The sequence below is a fragment of the Pholcus phalangioides genome, unplaced genomic scaffold (genome assembly GCF_987345545.1).
Source record: "Pholcus phalangioides strain wild (caught in Gottingen) unplaced genomic scaffold, Ppha-v1.0 ptg000024l_1, whole genome shotgun sequence".
Taxonomy (NCBI): Eukaryota; Metazoa; Arthropoda; class Arachnida; order Araneae; family Pholcidae; genus Pholcus; species Pholcus phalangioides.
Genome location: NW_028301616.1, coordinates 23,402,866 through 23,417,323, shown reverse-complemented (window position 1 = coordinate 23,417,323; position 14,458 = coordinate 23,402,866). Strand labels below are relative to the sequence as shown.

General features: G+C 35.2%; 1 protein-coding gene across 1 annotated transcript in view; it reads left to right on the top strand.

Annotated features, from left to right (window-relative positions):
* The window catches only part of Mcr (macroglobulin complement-related), a 55,552-nt gene that overhangs the window by 25,112 nt on the left and 15,982 nt on the right, over positions 1-14,458 (top strand). The window contains exons 2-17 of the mRNA XM_089251365.1: positions 3,526-3,655; positions 3,778-3,958; positions 4,053-4,221; positions 4,430-4,552; positions 4,678-4,751; positions 5,798-5,837; positions 6,555-6,639; positions 6,827-6,944; positions 8,225-8,449; positions 8,740-8,970; positions 10,001-10,117; positions 10,775-10,837; positions 10,923-11,111; positions 11,270-11,419; positions 11,525-11,665; positions 13,373-13,421. Of these exons, the coding sequence (XP_089107491.1) occupies positions 3,531-3,655; positions 3,778-3,958; positions 4,053-4,221; positions 4,430-4,552; positions 4,678-4,751; positions 5,798-5,837; positions 6,555-6,639; positions 6,827-6,944; positions 8,225-8,449; positions 8,740-8,970; positions 10,001-10,117; positions 10,775-10,837; positions 10,923-11,111; positions 11,270-11,419; positions 11,525-11,665; positions 13,373-13,421 (2,080 nt within the window). The 5' untranslated portion in view covers positions 3,526-3,530. The remainder of the gene's footprint in view (positions 1-3,525; positions 3,656-3,777; positions 3,959-4,052; positions 4,222-4,429; positions 4,553-4,677; positions 4,752-5,797; positions 5,838-6,554; positions 6,640-6,826; positions 6,945-8,224; positions 8,450-8,739; positions 8,971-10,000; positions 10,118-10,774; positions 10,838-10,922; positions 11,112-11,269; positions 11,420-11,524; positions 11,666-13,372; positions 13,422-14,458) is intronic.

Here is a 14,458-nt window from a genome sequence, read left to right as displayed (position 1 = left end):
CTTAAAAGATCCGTGGCACATTTATGTCACTCAAGACCCTTGAGTGACATGTGGCACAGTTTTAGAGCACGTAAGCGGCCCCCAGTATGGTTCTACATCACTCAAGTTACCCGCGGAACATTCCAAGATTGCTTATGTAAGTGATACGTGGCACAGTTCCAGAGCACTTAAACGGCCCGGACACATTTCCAGAGCTGTTAAGCACCCGGACATATTTCCAGAGCACTTAAGCGGCCCGGACACATTTCCAGAGCACTTGAAGGATCCGTGAAACATTTAGTGATCACTTAAGTGGCTCTGCAGGGGACTTATCAATAGGTAGAATGCACGGTTCAGGTGCCCAATAGCTATCGAAAGGTTTTTTTTCCGTTTTTGGCGCACCGAATAAGATGCCATTAAAAATATTTCATATTTTCATAAAGGGTGGTTGATTCCGGAACCCCCCCCCCCCGATGCTGACGTAATACTTGAATGACCTCTTGCCGTTTTCTGATTGAGTCCCTTTTTTTTTATTGCTGCCTATATTCTCTTCAGCATATCTGCTCAATCATGGTCCGCGGGTTAAATGTGGCCCTCCGAGTCATTAATGTGGCCCGTGATTTGAACTAGCAAACACAAGTTGAAGTAATAATTTCGTAAAAATGAACTAAGCTGCGCATTCACAGATAATTGAATCACCCGCGACACATTTACAGATATTTGAGTGACCCGCAACACAGTTCCACAGCACTAAAATGACCCGCGACAAAGTTTCAGAGCACTTAAGTGACCCGCTACAGATTTAAAGATCACTTGAGTGGCCCGCGACGCAATTCAAGAGCACTCAAGCGGCCAATGGTACCGTTCAAATCACTCAAGTGGCACATATTTCCCATTTCCGTGGAGTCACTCGAGCTGCGAGCAGATATTCCTGCTAAAAAGTCTCGCCACACAGAGAGCAACGATACAATCAGTCAATCATTACACTTCACTCATAGTCGAAAAAACTGATGACAGATGGCGGCACTACACATAACAAGCATTGCCCAGAAACACACTTCATGTCAGGTTCAAAGCACGTGCACGCACATTCCAATATGTACCAATTCGTTAGAAATTCCGAAGAGGAATGTGGACGAGATGCATGTGTGGTTTAGTAGGGGGTCACTCAAGTGACCCGCCACATATTTACAGATCGCTTGAGCGACCCGCGACACTTTACCGAACCAATGGCACCGTGCTTTGCTAAAGGTTGAGCACCCGTGCTCTTCAGGTTCTTGGACTACGAGCTGGACCAGCGCCATCTATAGCTAGATATGCGGCTCCCCTGGACGCGAGAAGATATATAAATAGAGCAAGATAAATACACAAGAAAATATATAAATAGAGCTTGAAATATTTTCCTAGTGGGGGTAGGAGGGAATAAAAAAACTTTTAAAGTAGCTTGAGTGGTACTTCTGGAGAACAAATTCCTTGGAGAATCATTGGTGCAATTAGGGCACGGTAGCCCAGTTCGATAACACACTCGCCTAAAGTACCAAAGGATGTTTAGAGGTGTCGCGAGTTCGATACCCGGCTCATCCTTGTCAGAGAACTTTCCTGTCACAGGAGTACAAAAAAAAAACGACGACATGGCCGCAGAAAAAATTCCTACCGCAGGGAGTCCCCCATCGAGAGGTTAGCGCACCAATCTCTCTATGAGTGACAAAACAAGCCTGCCGTTCGGAATCATTAATAAATTGTAGGTCCCGGTCTAATTAGCCATAGTGTGCAGAAAAATGACCGTGTTGCGACAAAAATGATTTATAAAAAAAGATCAATTGGTGCAATTATTTTTTTACAGACTCTTCCATAATAAACTGAGTAGGAGAGTGTAGTGTTAAAAGACATGTTGTATATTACTATGTAGTATAATAGTAGATTAATTTAGTGCTAGAGGTCTGTGCTCCCCTTCAAAAGCCAGGGTTCCCCCCCCCCCCGGCTTTTGAAAATACACTAAAAATGGTGTATATAGATATATACATTGAGTACATGTGCTTTGCCCCCCCCCCTACCCCCCTGGAAAAAGTTTAAATGACGGCCCTGGGGCTCTGTAGTCGTTGTTCCCTGCTTGACCAGGACTTAGGCCAGTGGTTCTCAAACTTTTGTAATCAGTGGCTCCCTTGCTTGATTCATAATTATCTGTGGCTTCCCTGAATAGTTGAGTAGATATTTCCACTTATAAAGGAGCCACTTCAAAGCATAAATAGGCACACAATTCAGTATCTCTAGCTCACAGCGACCGACGCCTGAGACAAAGGTTAGCAAAGTAATAGAAGTATGTACTTATGTAAAGGAGGACCTGTTTCTTGCATGAGAAAACAGGGAGCGTGCAGAGTTGGAGGCGCTGTGGGTGTTTGATCACGTAATCTGCGACATAGGTTCGAGAATCGCAAGAATTTATTTGAAAAAAAAAAATCAAAATTTCCTGTATTAACTCGGACGAGCACCTACAGCTGAGATCTTCAACCTTTTTCCAGTAATGAGCACTGACTGTACTGTTCCCATCATCAAAAAAAGTGCACCCTTACGGCAAGGTTGGCATACAAATGAATGAAATCAGGATGATTTCAATCCTTAAATGCAATTTGTGCAAGGTGGTTTGATTGGAACGTTGATCAAGCACTCGTGGGCATGAAATTGGATATGAGTACTCTGGGTACTGCAGGGATTAGAGATTGAAGATGCCTGACCTACAGGTTCGAAACACTTCCGATACTTCTGGCGCATACCAGGGCCTCTGAAAATTGGATCCCTTCTGCATTTTAGGCAAATGCTATATGTCTTCTTTCCTTGTGTTTGCCTCTGCCTCAAAGAAGACTACTTATAAGGGGGCCCGAAAAATTCATATTTATCCAGGGCTCGAACTTATAAGGAATAGGCCCAAGGTATCTTAGAGGAGGCGATGGAATGGTCCAGAAGTGATAGTAGAAACTATAGATTTAGTACAAGATCCTATTAGTTGGAATGAGTTGAGGGCGATGAGAAAAAGAAATTTTGAAGAAGGGAGTGATGGAACTAAAAGTTTAGGAAACTATGTTCTATACCTTCTCTAAGATTCACGTAAAAAGATCACATGCAAAAAGATCAAGATTCTTCACATGTAAGAAGATTGCATGGTATTAGAGTCACTGGGATAGATCGACTTATATATATTTTTTGCCTCTTTAATGTACTATAATGCTGATGTGAAGAGGGCCCCCTTCAGATGTCCTAGCCGGGGGAGGTCAGTCAAAAGCCTTGTTTTTTGGGGGGGGGGCGTGCTGCCTTTACATGAGTATGGTGTTAATAAGGTGTGTTACACTAATATTCCCTGCGTAAGTTGGTCTGGCTTTAATCACAAGGAAAACATATGCTGTTGACTATGCTCCATCATTAAAATATTAAGGTCTCTAAATTACAGTTGTATTTTCAACTTTTCCCCCCCAAGTAAATTCTGGAATTAGTGCTGTATCAATAAGTATACCTTGCTTGTTGAAGTGATAATTATTTTGTTTTTTTTGTCAGATTCAATGATGTGTCTGTTCAGATGGCTTTTGGTTGTTGGAGTTGCTAGTCTCGTCTCATGCCAACATGACTTGGATCTTTTTCCCTTTTTCCCGAATGGTATGCGCAATGCCCACTTCAAAGCTGGTCCGTGAGTACAATATTTTTTTTTTCTGTCCTCCATCTCTAAAACTTTTTTTATATAGCTTGCACAAAAATGATAGGTTTTAATTCAGACTCATTGATTTTTTTCCCCCCATGATTGCTTTCTAGAACCTATTTTGTGATGGCATCTAAGATGGTAAGACCTGGGCAGGTCTATCGTGTTGCAGCTACTATCTTCAGATCTGCTTTTCCCATCACTGTGAGAGCTTCTATTCAGCGTGATGGAGTTGAGATTACTACTGCATCTCAGCAACTCAGGGAGAATGTACCAGATCTGCTTTTGCTGAAAGTAAAGTGAAAAGTGCAGTTATCACTATCAGAATATGTTTCAACATGTATTCAACTTTATGTTGGTTATGTTAATTTGCCATATTAATATTTAGGTGCCTGCTACTTCTGTTCCTGGTGTTTATAAGCTCAGAGTAGAAGGAAATGTGAATGGAGTCCTTGGTGGTACAGCATTCACGAACGAGACTTTCCTGACATTTTCTCAGCGCTCCATGTCATTGTTCATCCAGACTGACAGACCGGTGTATCAGCAGGGGCAGATAGGTATCACAATTTATTCTGTCAAGAATCAACATTGACACTAATCTTATAACCATTATTTAAACCTCATTAAAGGTACAGATTTGAAAATGAGCTTTTGCAAGTTTTAAGGTCAAGAGGCATATACATACAAATTAAATAGCCTCTGTGCCTGCATATTTATCAAATTTTCATTTCAAATTTTCTATTTCTCAATATTTTTCATCCACAGTGCGATTCAGAGCTCTTCCCGTAACTACAGATCTTAAAGCCTTTTCCGATTCAGTGGATGTTTATATGTTGGATCCCAACAGGACTATTGTGCGGAGATGGCTGTCACGGCAAACAAATCTAGGTGAATATCTGAAATAATTCTGAAAATTCCTTTCCTTCGGTTTTACTTGAATTATAACCATTAAACATTCAGAAAGTCTGATAAAACTCTCTCTCTCTCTATTTTCATGTATTAATGATTAAAAGGTGCTGTGAGCTTGGTGTATCCACTCTCACACCAACCAGTGTATGGTAACTGGACCATTCAAGTGATTGCCCAGGTAAGTTCAATTTTAGTTTTTTTTAATTTTAGTTTCAATCTTAGTTCTCTTTCTTTGGTACTTATTTCATAATAGCATTCAAAGTAATATACAGGGTGGACACAAATCAATTGGACAATTTCGTAACTGAATAGTTGGTCAAATATTAATTTTAAGATACCAGTGCAATGGCAGATGAGTAGTAATGTATCTCAAGTCTAAAGATGGATGACGATTTACAGTGAGCTTTATATAGATGCTACAGTGAGGTAACTTTTCATTTGAGTGACAAAGTGAATAGACATAATACTGTATCAGATTTCAGGCATCATTAAATCCTCATACTGTACTGCCTAGACCAGTGCAGTAAGTATACCAACCTTCAACTGTTAACACATGATGGGCACATTTGACATTTTTTAGGCTTTGCATGCCACCAAGTTCTACTATACATTTTTTAAAATAGGGCTTGGCTGGCCACAAGTGGCCTGCAGGCCCTGCATTGAAGACTCTCCTGGTCTAGACAGTATGAGAATATCAGGATCCCCAAATCCTGATATTATGTGTACTACCTTTACCACTTAAATGAAGAGTTGCCTCATCACTGAAAATCATCGCCTACCTACACACTTGAGATACATTGTTACACATATGCCATTGAACTGGTGGTACCTTACAGTTAATGTTTCACAAATTCTTCAGTAACAAGATTTTCCAGTTAATTTGCATTAATTAATTGATTGATCTTTCAGAATGGATCACTTTTTTAAGACGGGTATTCACAGACATGGTTTAAACTATAGTCACAATTTTTGGATAGGAGATTGATGCAGATTGGTTAAAAACATGAATTTAATTAATCCGTGTGAATCTCCTATCCAGGACATAAGTCTAATATGCTAGCAAGAATGTTAACTGCAAAAAAATACATGATTTTATTTCTCAAATATAATTTAATGGTTTTAGGATAATCATGATAAATGTAAATATGTTCATTTATATGTTTCCTATTGAAATATAATTCTGTATAATGCTTTATAAATTTTTTTTTTAATTTTGAACTATAGGGTCAAGTGGAGGAACATACATTTTATGTTGAAGAATACTGTGAGTATTACACTTACCCTCTTTGCTATTGTGTATGGTAGAAATTTGATATATTTGTCTTTTATTTAGTCTGATGTTGATTTTCTTTATTGCAATAAATTTTAAATTAAAATATAATAAGTTTTAGAGAATTTGTATTAATTGTATATTTATTACAGGGAATCATGGTACTTTTAATTTACTGCTTAATTTCTCATACAAATTATTTCAAATGTTACAGAATGACATCAAAATTTATAAATTTATTGATGCAATCAGCACAAAATGCTATAATTTGAAACACTCTGCATTGAAGTTCCATATCTTTTTCACATTGCTTGTATATGAATTGAAGACTAAAAGTGATAAATATTATAAGTGCTAAAAGCAAAAATACTGGGAAATTGCAAAAAGTTTTTGCTCATAACTATATGTTCACACTAGCGACCTCTTTACACATTCTTTTGAACTACTTAGAGGACTATCAGGCACTTTTCTCACTTACTACAATAGAAAGCATTGCTCATTTGACACTTTATCATGAAAAATGGTGTTTGAATTATTTTTTTTTTGGCACTTATATTGTTTACCACTTTTAGCCTCTAATTCATAAAAGATGTTAGTAAATTATAATATGTTATCAAGTAATAGTTATATTAGGTTATGAAAATGATTAAATTCAATAAAAATTATTTTAAGTATTTGCTATAATTTGGTTTGAATCTTTTTCTTCTAAAGATCAAACACGTTTTGAGGTCAATATCACCATGCCAACTTTCTTCATGGATACAGATCAATATATAACTGGCACAGTGGAAGCTAAGTTAGTTTTTTTTTCTTGATTTACCCTAGTCTGTTTGGTTTTATGATTTCTCTTGGTTATTAAATTGGCTTATCCTTTCAGAAAATTGATATCATTACGGCAGAAGCAGATCATATATATTTAATGGTTCAATTATGAGTCATTTTAATGAAATCTTTTCCATTGAAAATTATGCATTCTATTTCAGTTACACGAGTGGTGTCCCAGTAATTGGCAATATGACTATCGTTGCAACAATCCGTCCATTCAAACCTCATTACAGGGTTGATGACAGAGCTCCTTCAATTGAGAAACATTACAAATATGTATGTTAATAAATTTATATATTTTTAATTTGTATAGCTGTATGTCATTTTCATTTTTTATTAATATTGTAGAACCTTGATTATTTGGGAAGCAGACTATGTTTTTTTTCAAAATTTAAATTGTGATTATTTCGGATTAATAACATAGTTTATTTGTAAACAAGTAAAATGTGTAAATACATCTTTAATTCAAATTATTTTGTGGTAGTTGTTATTTTGAAGCTTTTCCCCTTTATTATCCTGGTTTAACTGTGCTTTTTGGTTATCCATGGTTCTCTTCCACACCATTGAATTAGATGACCAGGGTTCTATTGTTTGTACATGGTATCATGTTCTTTTTTAAATTTAAATATGAATGGCAATAGCTAAGCCATTTTTTTCTAATGGTTACAGAAATTCTAACAGGAATGCATTTTGGTATGTTCTTACTATCTGCAAAATTAATGTATAGGTTACGCACATAATTTTCCTTGCAAAACAAAAAGCACATCCACTGATTTAGTTTGAAATACATAAATATTTTTTCTTCTACCATCTTATATATGAATGTGAAACTATGTTTTCATGTATGCAGTTTGTTTGTTCTTTATACAAATGTACAATTTTAGACCGATCATTGCCAAATTTTTCATATATACCAGACAGGACTGGGATTGAACCACAGTCTCCTTTAAAAGTTCATCAGAGCAGAGCAATTGCACAAAACAGGCAAAAAACAGCAGGGCAACAATGGTTCCTGGGCCCCAAAAGTTACCATGGTTTCCTAACAATGCGTTTCAGACATGCACATGCATTTACAATGGTTTGTCTCTTCTTTGATGCTGCCAGTATTATGCATAACAGTTTATTACACTTTTTCAATCCTTCCAGTAATTGAAGAAAACCGGGCATTATAGCTAGTTTGAAATAATCAGAGAAACAAACTTAAATGTTAATGAACAATTTATTTTCTGTAACTTTTACTCAGACTGATCTGTGTGTGCCATTAGAAGTATTAGAAGCAATTTTTTACATTGCTTTTCTGTTATCCAATGTCAAATGTTTTTGTCTTAAACTGTTTTCATTTTTGAGTATTTCAATAGTATGACTAGCATAAAATTCTGCAATCACTATTTTTCTTTCAGGGAATATTATAATTCGTAGGGATTTCTACAATTTGATGTGCATAACATGATATTTTTTAAATGACTATAAAAAATAAATTATATAATATATTTAATAACAAAAGAAATATTATTCTTTTTTTTTTGTACCTCTTTTTTTCCCTAACCATATCATAGTTTGATGGAACTGTTGATTTCACCTTCCCTATGCATGAGCTTGAGAATCTCATATCTAAGTTGGAAAAATCTGTTGTGACGATAGAAGCTTATGTTGGTGAGCGATACTTGAATCTCATTGAAAAGGGCTTTGCTCAAGCTATGATTTACAGTTCACACGTAAAAGTTGACTTTCTTGGTTCTAGTCCACAAGTTTTCAAGCCAGGGATGCCATTCAAAGCATATGTAAGGACCTTTTTCAATAACTTAAATCCAACATTGATAAGCAAATATTCAAAATTAGTCAAATTATCAATTTGAACTTTTATATCCGTTTTGTATGCTAAGAATTACTTCTGCTATTTTACTTCTATTTAATTAATTACAAAATCATTTAGTACAAATGATCATTTTAACAGTGGCTGATCAGATATTTATTCAAAGCAGCTGAATAAATTTTACTTAAGAGAAGTCTCAGATAAGGTTTTTTTTCCCCTTTAAATTGACTTTTTTTAAAAATGAGCTTATTTTTACAGGTTGCTGTATTTTTCCAAGACGGTTCATCACTACCAGCTAGTCGTTTACTAAACCAACAGATGAAAATCACCCCAATTTTAGAATTTTACAATGGTGGCTCAAGGCGGTTAAATGTTCGTTACGAGAAAATGTCAGCAATCCACCCAGGTGTGTGGGAAGTTTCCATTGATCCAGAAGAAGAAAGGATCAGCAAAGAAGACTTGAATAACATAAAGCTGATGAGCATTGAGGTATTTAATTCTGAGAAACATGTATTATTGTACTTTTAACAATTTTTCAAAGTGAAGGTTTTTGAAAGTTCAAGCATTTACCCGTCTTTACTTCAAAATGTGTAACATAGATGGCAGCACCAGCAAGAACAAAACAAACGCAAGAAGAAATATTTTTTCTTCCTTAATGTAAAATATTTTCAAATATTTCACACTATTTCTTGATAATTATGTTTTACTTTACTAAATGTTATTTTGGCTACTTTGTGGGTCTATGGAAGTTTCACACAAAGGAACAACAATGAATTTCTTTAACAAATAATAAATTAATCAGACTGTGGAATATCTATGCCCACAGCAACACAGGTTTAAACCTCCATATTATTAATGAAACTGCATCAGAATATCTATAGTCACCAGTGTTTCATTATGTTTCATCACTAAATAATACCAAAGAAAAACTCACCAAAGAGAATTGGGAAAGTTTTTGCACCCAGTACCATATTACTTGCATTTTTCTGAGATTCCCTATAACCCTTTCAGACCTGAGAATTCAAGATTTCCAAGATGTTTTTGCATTTTCGATACTCAAAAAATAAATTCAAAACATAAATGTGAAATTTGTTTTCCCTAATTTTTCTTCTTTTTTTGTGAAGAAATAATTTACTTCCTTCAAATTTTTTCAGCCAAGATGATGCAGGTTCTATTCATATTCACATACAATTTTTTCCAGAATTTTATTGCTAAATTTTATGTAGCCTAATAAATCACACTTTTCCCGGAGGTACTTTCTTCTGAAAGCCATCTTAAAAACCCCTCCTGAAAGTTCAATTTTAAGTGCTGCCCTCTGATGAAAGCCCCCAAAGTTCATATTCACCATATTTCTAATTCAAAACTTACACAATGCTTTAAGTCAGGGCTTAACTCCCTGAGGTTAAAAAAAATTTCTACAGTGAGAAAAAGTAACCACCTGATTGATTTCAGTTTAATTGAAGAAAATTTTATTTATTTTATTATTTATTTAATGAGATACCAATTTTTCCTTATTCAGGCGTACTATCGAGATTTGTACACTGCAGAAGAGGCAAGAGCTTCACTCAAGGTTTACTCAGCATATTCCATGAACAACAAGAACATACAAGTTTCAACCAGCACAAAATCTCCAAAAGTAAGATTTTTCTCAATGACTTCTATTTGCACATACTTTTCTTCATGTGAATGTAATAAGACACACACACCAGGTGGAGAATTTTTGGAATGTTTTACTAAATAACAGCTTTCATTGCCAGAATTTATTTATGGTAGCTTAAAGCTACGGTCTTCTTATTAAGTGTTGCCAGAGGCAGATTAATGACTTTACCACCTGTGTTCTATTCAAATTTTGGCCCCCTTCTCTTATTTCAATTACACATACTAAAATTTTCTGCTCCTCTGAACTTGCCACTTCCCTATAGCCACTTAGCCTCTCTGTGAATATGCCTCTGAGTGTAGCCTGCTTTGGTGTGTATTGTATTTCTTCAATAATGATATGCATGTACAAAGTTGCAACTACGGAGGAACAGGAGAGTGATGTGTGTGTGTGTGTGGGGGGGGGGGGGTAAATTACATCCCTAAACCCCTTCTTCAACATTACAAACGGGTGCTGAAATGTGTGCTTGTCCCAGTTGACCAAGCATTTAGTCCCGGCCTTGGGTGTGGATGTAAGTATCATCAAGAATAATAATTTTACCTGTGAGGTGTATATATTGCAGAAGATTCCTTTTTTTCCTTGAGAGTTGTTGCACTGTCTTTTTAAAATATTAATTTTTTTCTTTTTACATTTCAGGTTGGTGAATACATCATTTTCCATGTGAAGGCAGATTATTACATTGAATCATTCCATTATGTCGTAAGTATTTGTCAAATTTTATAGGAGACTGTATACACTTTTTGTTTGCGACTGGTATGACATATTGTTTTGTTCATGCTTTCAGATATTATCGAAAGGTATAATCCTCCATTCAAATCAAGAAATTATGACTTCGACCATCAAGACATTTGACGTTGCACTTTCTCCAGAAATGGCTCCAACATCTACAGTGGTGATATACACTGTGAGCAAGGAAGGGGAGGTCATAGTTGATAGTCTCACATTCCCTGTGGATGGCATATCAAGAAATAATGTAATTTTTTTTTAATGAAAAATATTTAATCATTTTTTAGCAGAAATTTATATTTAAAATTATAATTTAAAGTCAATTGTTTTCAATATTTAAGATCTGCTGTTACAAATCTGGTCGTTATGATTACCATAATTTTATTTTTTTTTTTTCTTTTCAAGTTCACCGTCAGCTTAAACAACAGGAAAGATAAGTCTGGTGATACAATCGAGGTAGTAGTTGTTGGGAGGCCATCATCATATGTTGGTCTGTCTGCAATTGATAAAGCTCTTTACAACATGAAGAGCGGGAGTGAATTCAACCATGCTGAGGTATAATAATTATGTTTTACATTTTTCCTCTCCCTCATTCATGCCGTGATGATTATAAAAAAAACTTAATATTGATTTTAATTAATGATGATGTTGCTTTTTTAGGTAATCAGAAAAATGATACTATTTGATGAAGGTACAAACAGCACGTTGACACATTTATGGCGTTCAAAAGAAGGAAATTTGGAAAATATTGTGCATTATCCAGCATCATCTTATGGCATTGATACATTAACAACACTTCAGGTTACATTTTATTTCATTTATTTTTATATCAGCATTGGAATTGAAAAATACAAGAATTTACTGGTCCCCAGACTAGACTATATTTGGTGCTCTGCTTTCAAATATGAAAACAGTTTTTCTCTATCAGCTCTAGTTTTTGAGATTCAGAATAGCTGAATTACGCAATATTTTAACATTGAGTAGCAGTTACTTTTTTACATGAATTCATTTTCCTGAACTTTTTTCTTCCTCCTTCTCTATAGTGCTATTAGCTGATTGTATGAAGCTGTATTTATTGGTAAATCTAGTGTTCACATCTAACATAACTATTGTTTATAGTTGGGAGGGTGTCCATACATAGCAGTCAGCTTGTTACTTTTCTTTTTTATACTTTATTTTATTTTCAATTCAGATTTTGTTGCTCCGTGTGTCCAAGTTGAAAACGTGTCGTCCGGCTTTCATAAAGCATGGTCGTGGGACAATCCAGATGTAAATAAAGTTTTGTGATTTTTTTTTAATCAGTTCCAGGATTCTCATTTCACAAAACTTATAAAATTCTTTGTTTTGATGGCTGATGAAAGGAAAGAATGGACATCCAGTCTAAGAAGCTGTAATAATCATCCTGATGTACTTTGCTATATACACGGTTAGTTCACCGTAAAAGAGAATGGAAAAACCACTTCTGATTTTGTTAAAAGAGCTTACCTTGGGTGGGTACTTTGGTGTTAGGCTCAGTGACCAAGATAAAGTTTGGACTCCACAATTGTGTGTAAAACTTGTGCAGAACATCTGACAGTTTACAAATGGGAAGCGAAGGGGTCTAAAAGGGTCAATACCCATTGTTCACTCAACCAAAATGAAAGAGGAATACAATACTATCACTTTGGTTATGGGGAAGATAAAGTTTTACAAAACTTAATGGCAAATCGAATACTCATATGATGGTAGACTACTGTTGGACTCTGCAAAGGGACTGTGTAAACAAGGTTCGCTCAAGAATTTCGAACAAAAAATGCTTTCGAAGGGGAAAAGTATAACTTTTCCTTTTGTTTTTATCTGATTCTTTTCATTTTGGATGTTTAATTAAGCTATTAAGATTTACAGGAGTGTTGCTGTGTCTTTTCAATCAATTGAAATGATAAAAATTAATTAAGCAATTTTTTTCTTCAATTTAACGCCTATACCCTTAGCCTAATTTAATATGTTTACGTGAATAACGCTATTTTCATACCTCACAAACAAGAGCTGATGAGCAAAAACTAATGTCACATTCGTTTTCAGCACATGAAATACACATAAAGTCAGTTAATAATACCGCGACACCAAAATCAGTGTTACGCAGTGTAATAATTTTCTTAAATACATTATCATTGAGAAGAGTGATACACCAACAAGGGGGTGTAAAAAGCCATAAAAAATCTACTGTGGATTGGTGATTCTCCCATAGGAGAGATTCTTCCGCGATCAATGTATCGCTGTGTGTGTGGGGGGGACGTAAGGTTTCTCGTTACTGATCCTGCGGACCACCGCAATTTTTTTCTCTGCGGTTCGATTGTTTAATCAATGGTTTTGGAGCAGTGTACCACCAATGATTTTGAACGAGATGGATAAATTTTAAAAAATCCTGTTATCTAATATGTCTTGGTTTTTAATTTTTTTTGTTTGTATGTCATCACAATTTTTATTTTACATAATATTAAGGTATATGTGATTTTTTTCTATTTTCAGTACGCTGGCCTCATTGTATTTACAGATGCTAATGTCACAAAAAGACCAGGTATTTGAGGTTTATTGTTTATATTTTAGAAAAATAATCTTTTTTTTTACTTTTTCTTCCCCCTGATAATAATTTTGAATTCTTAAATTTTATTAGATTGATATTGAAAAATATATTCCACAGGAAAATGAAATCCTATCATAAATTTATTTGGTTCATTGTATAAAATCGTTTGGTTCAATGTAAAATATTGTTGTCCTAAAACAGTAATCTCCGCTTATACAACCTCTCTTTTACATGTTTCTCTCAGTTATGAAACAATTTTCTACTTTCATGGCCAAAGATATTGGAAAATAATGTTATTTTTTCTTTGTCTATATGACTTTCATTTATAGGATCTTTTTCATTTACGCAACTCCAAAATTTCTTTTTTTTTTCTCCAAAAAGCTTAGCCTGAAAAGATTATCAATGAAGAAACTATTGTGTGTTAAAATTTGTGCCAAAAAGAGTACATGTATTTTTTTTTTTTTTCTTAGGCTATATTGCTCTTTACAGCTTATTTGCTATCAGCATGGTTCCCTTTGGAGCTCCCGGGAGTTCTTTTACATTTTGTACACCACAGTGTGACTGGAGTATCTATCATCGTTTTCTCCAGTGGGACTTAACTGTATTAATGAGCCATAATAAAAATTTTAGTGCAATGGTTTAAGGAGCCTTGGACATCCTCCAGTGGCCCTGTAAACTGTGAATTACGGGTAGAGAAAGCCAATTAATTGTCACAGACATTGGGAATTGAAAACTTTTCTGCATCATATGGATGGATTGACAAATGCAGAGCCACAACTAGGGGGAAGCAGGCGGGTTTGGTGCCCCAGGCGCTGAACCAGAAGGAGCGTCGAATTCACCCTTTAACTGCTTCCTCTACATGCAGAGGGGCGACAAAGTATCTAGTTGTGGCCTTGTACAAATGTAATGTTATTAATTCGTATCATGAGACGTGGACATGCAAGCATTGAAGAAGACAATGTGGAACAATATATGGAAATGTCTTCATTTGCCTAATTTAATTAAAAACAATGAGCTAAAAGACATTTTTG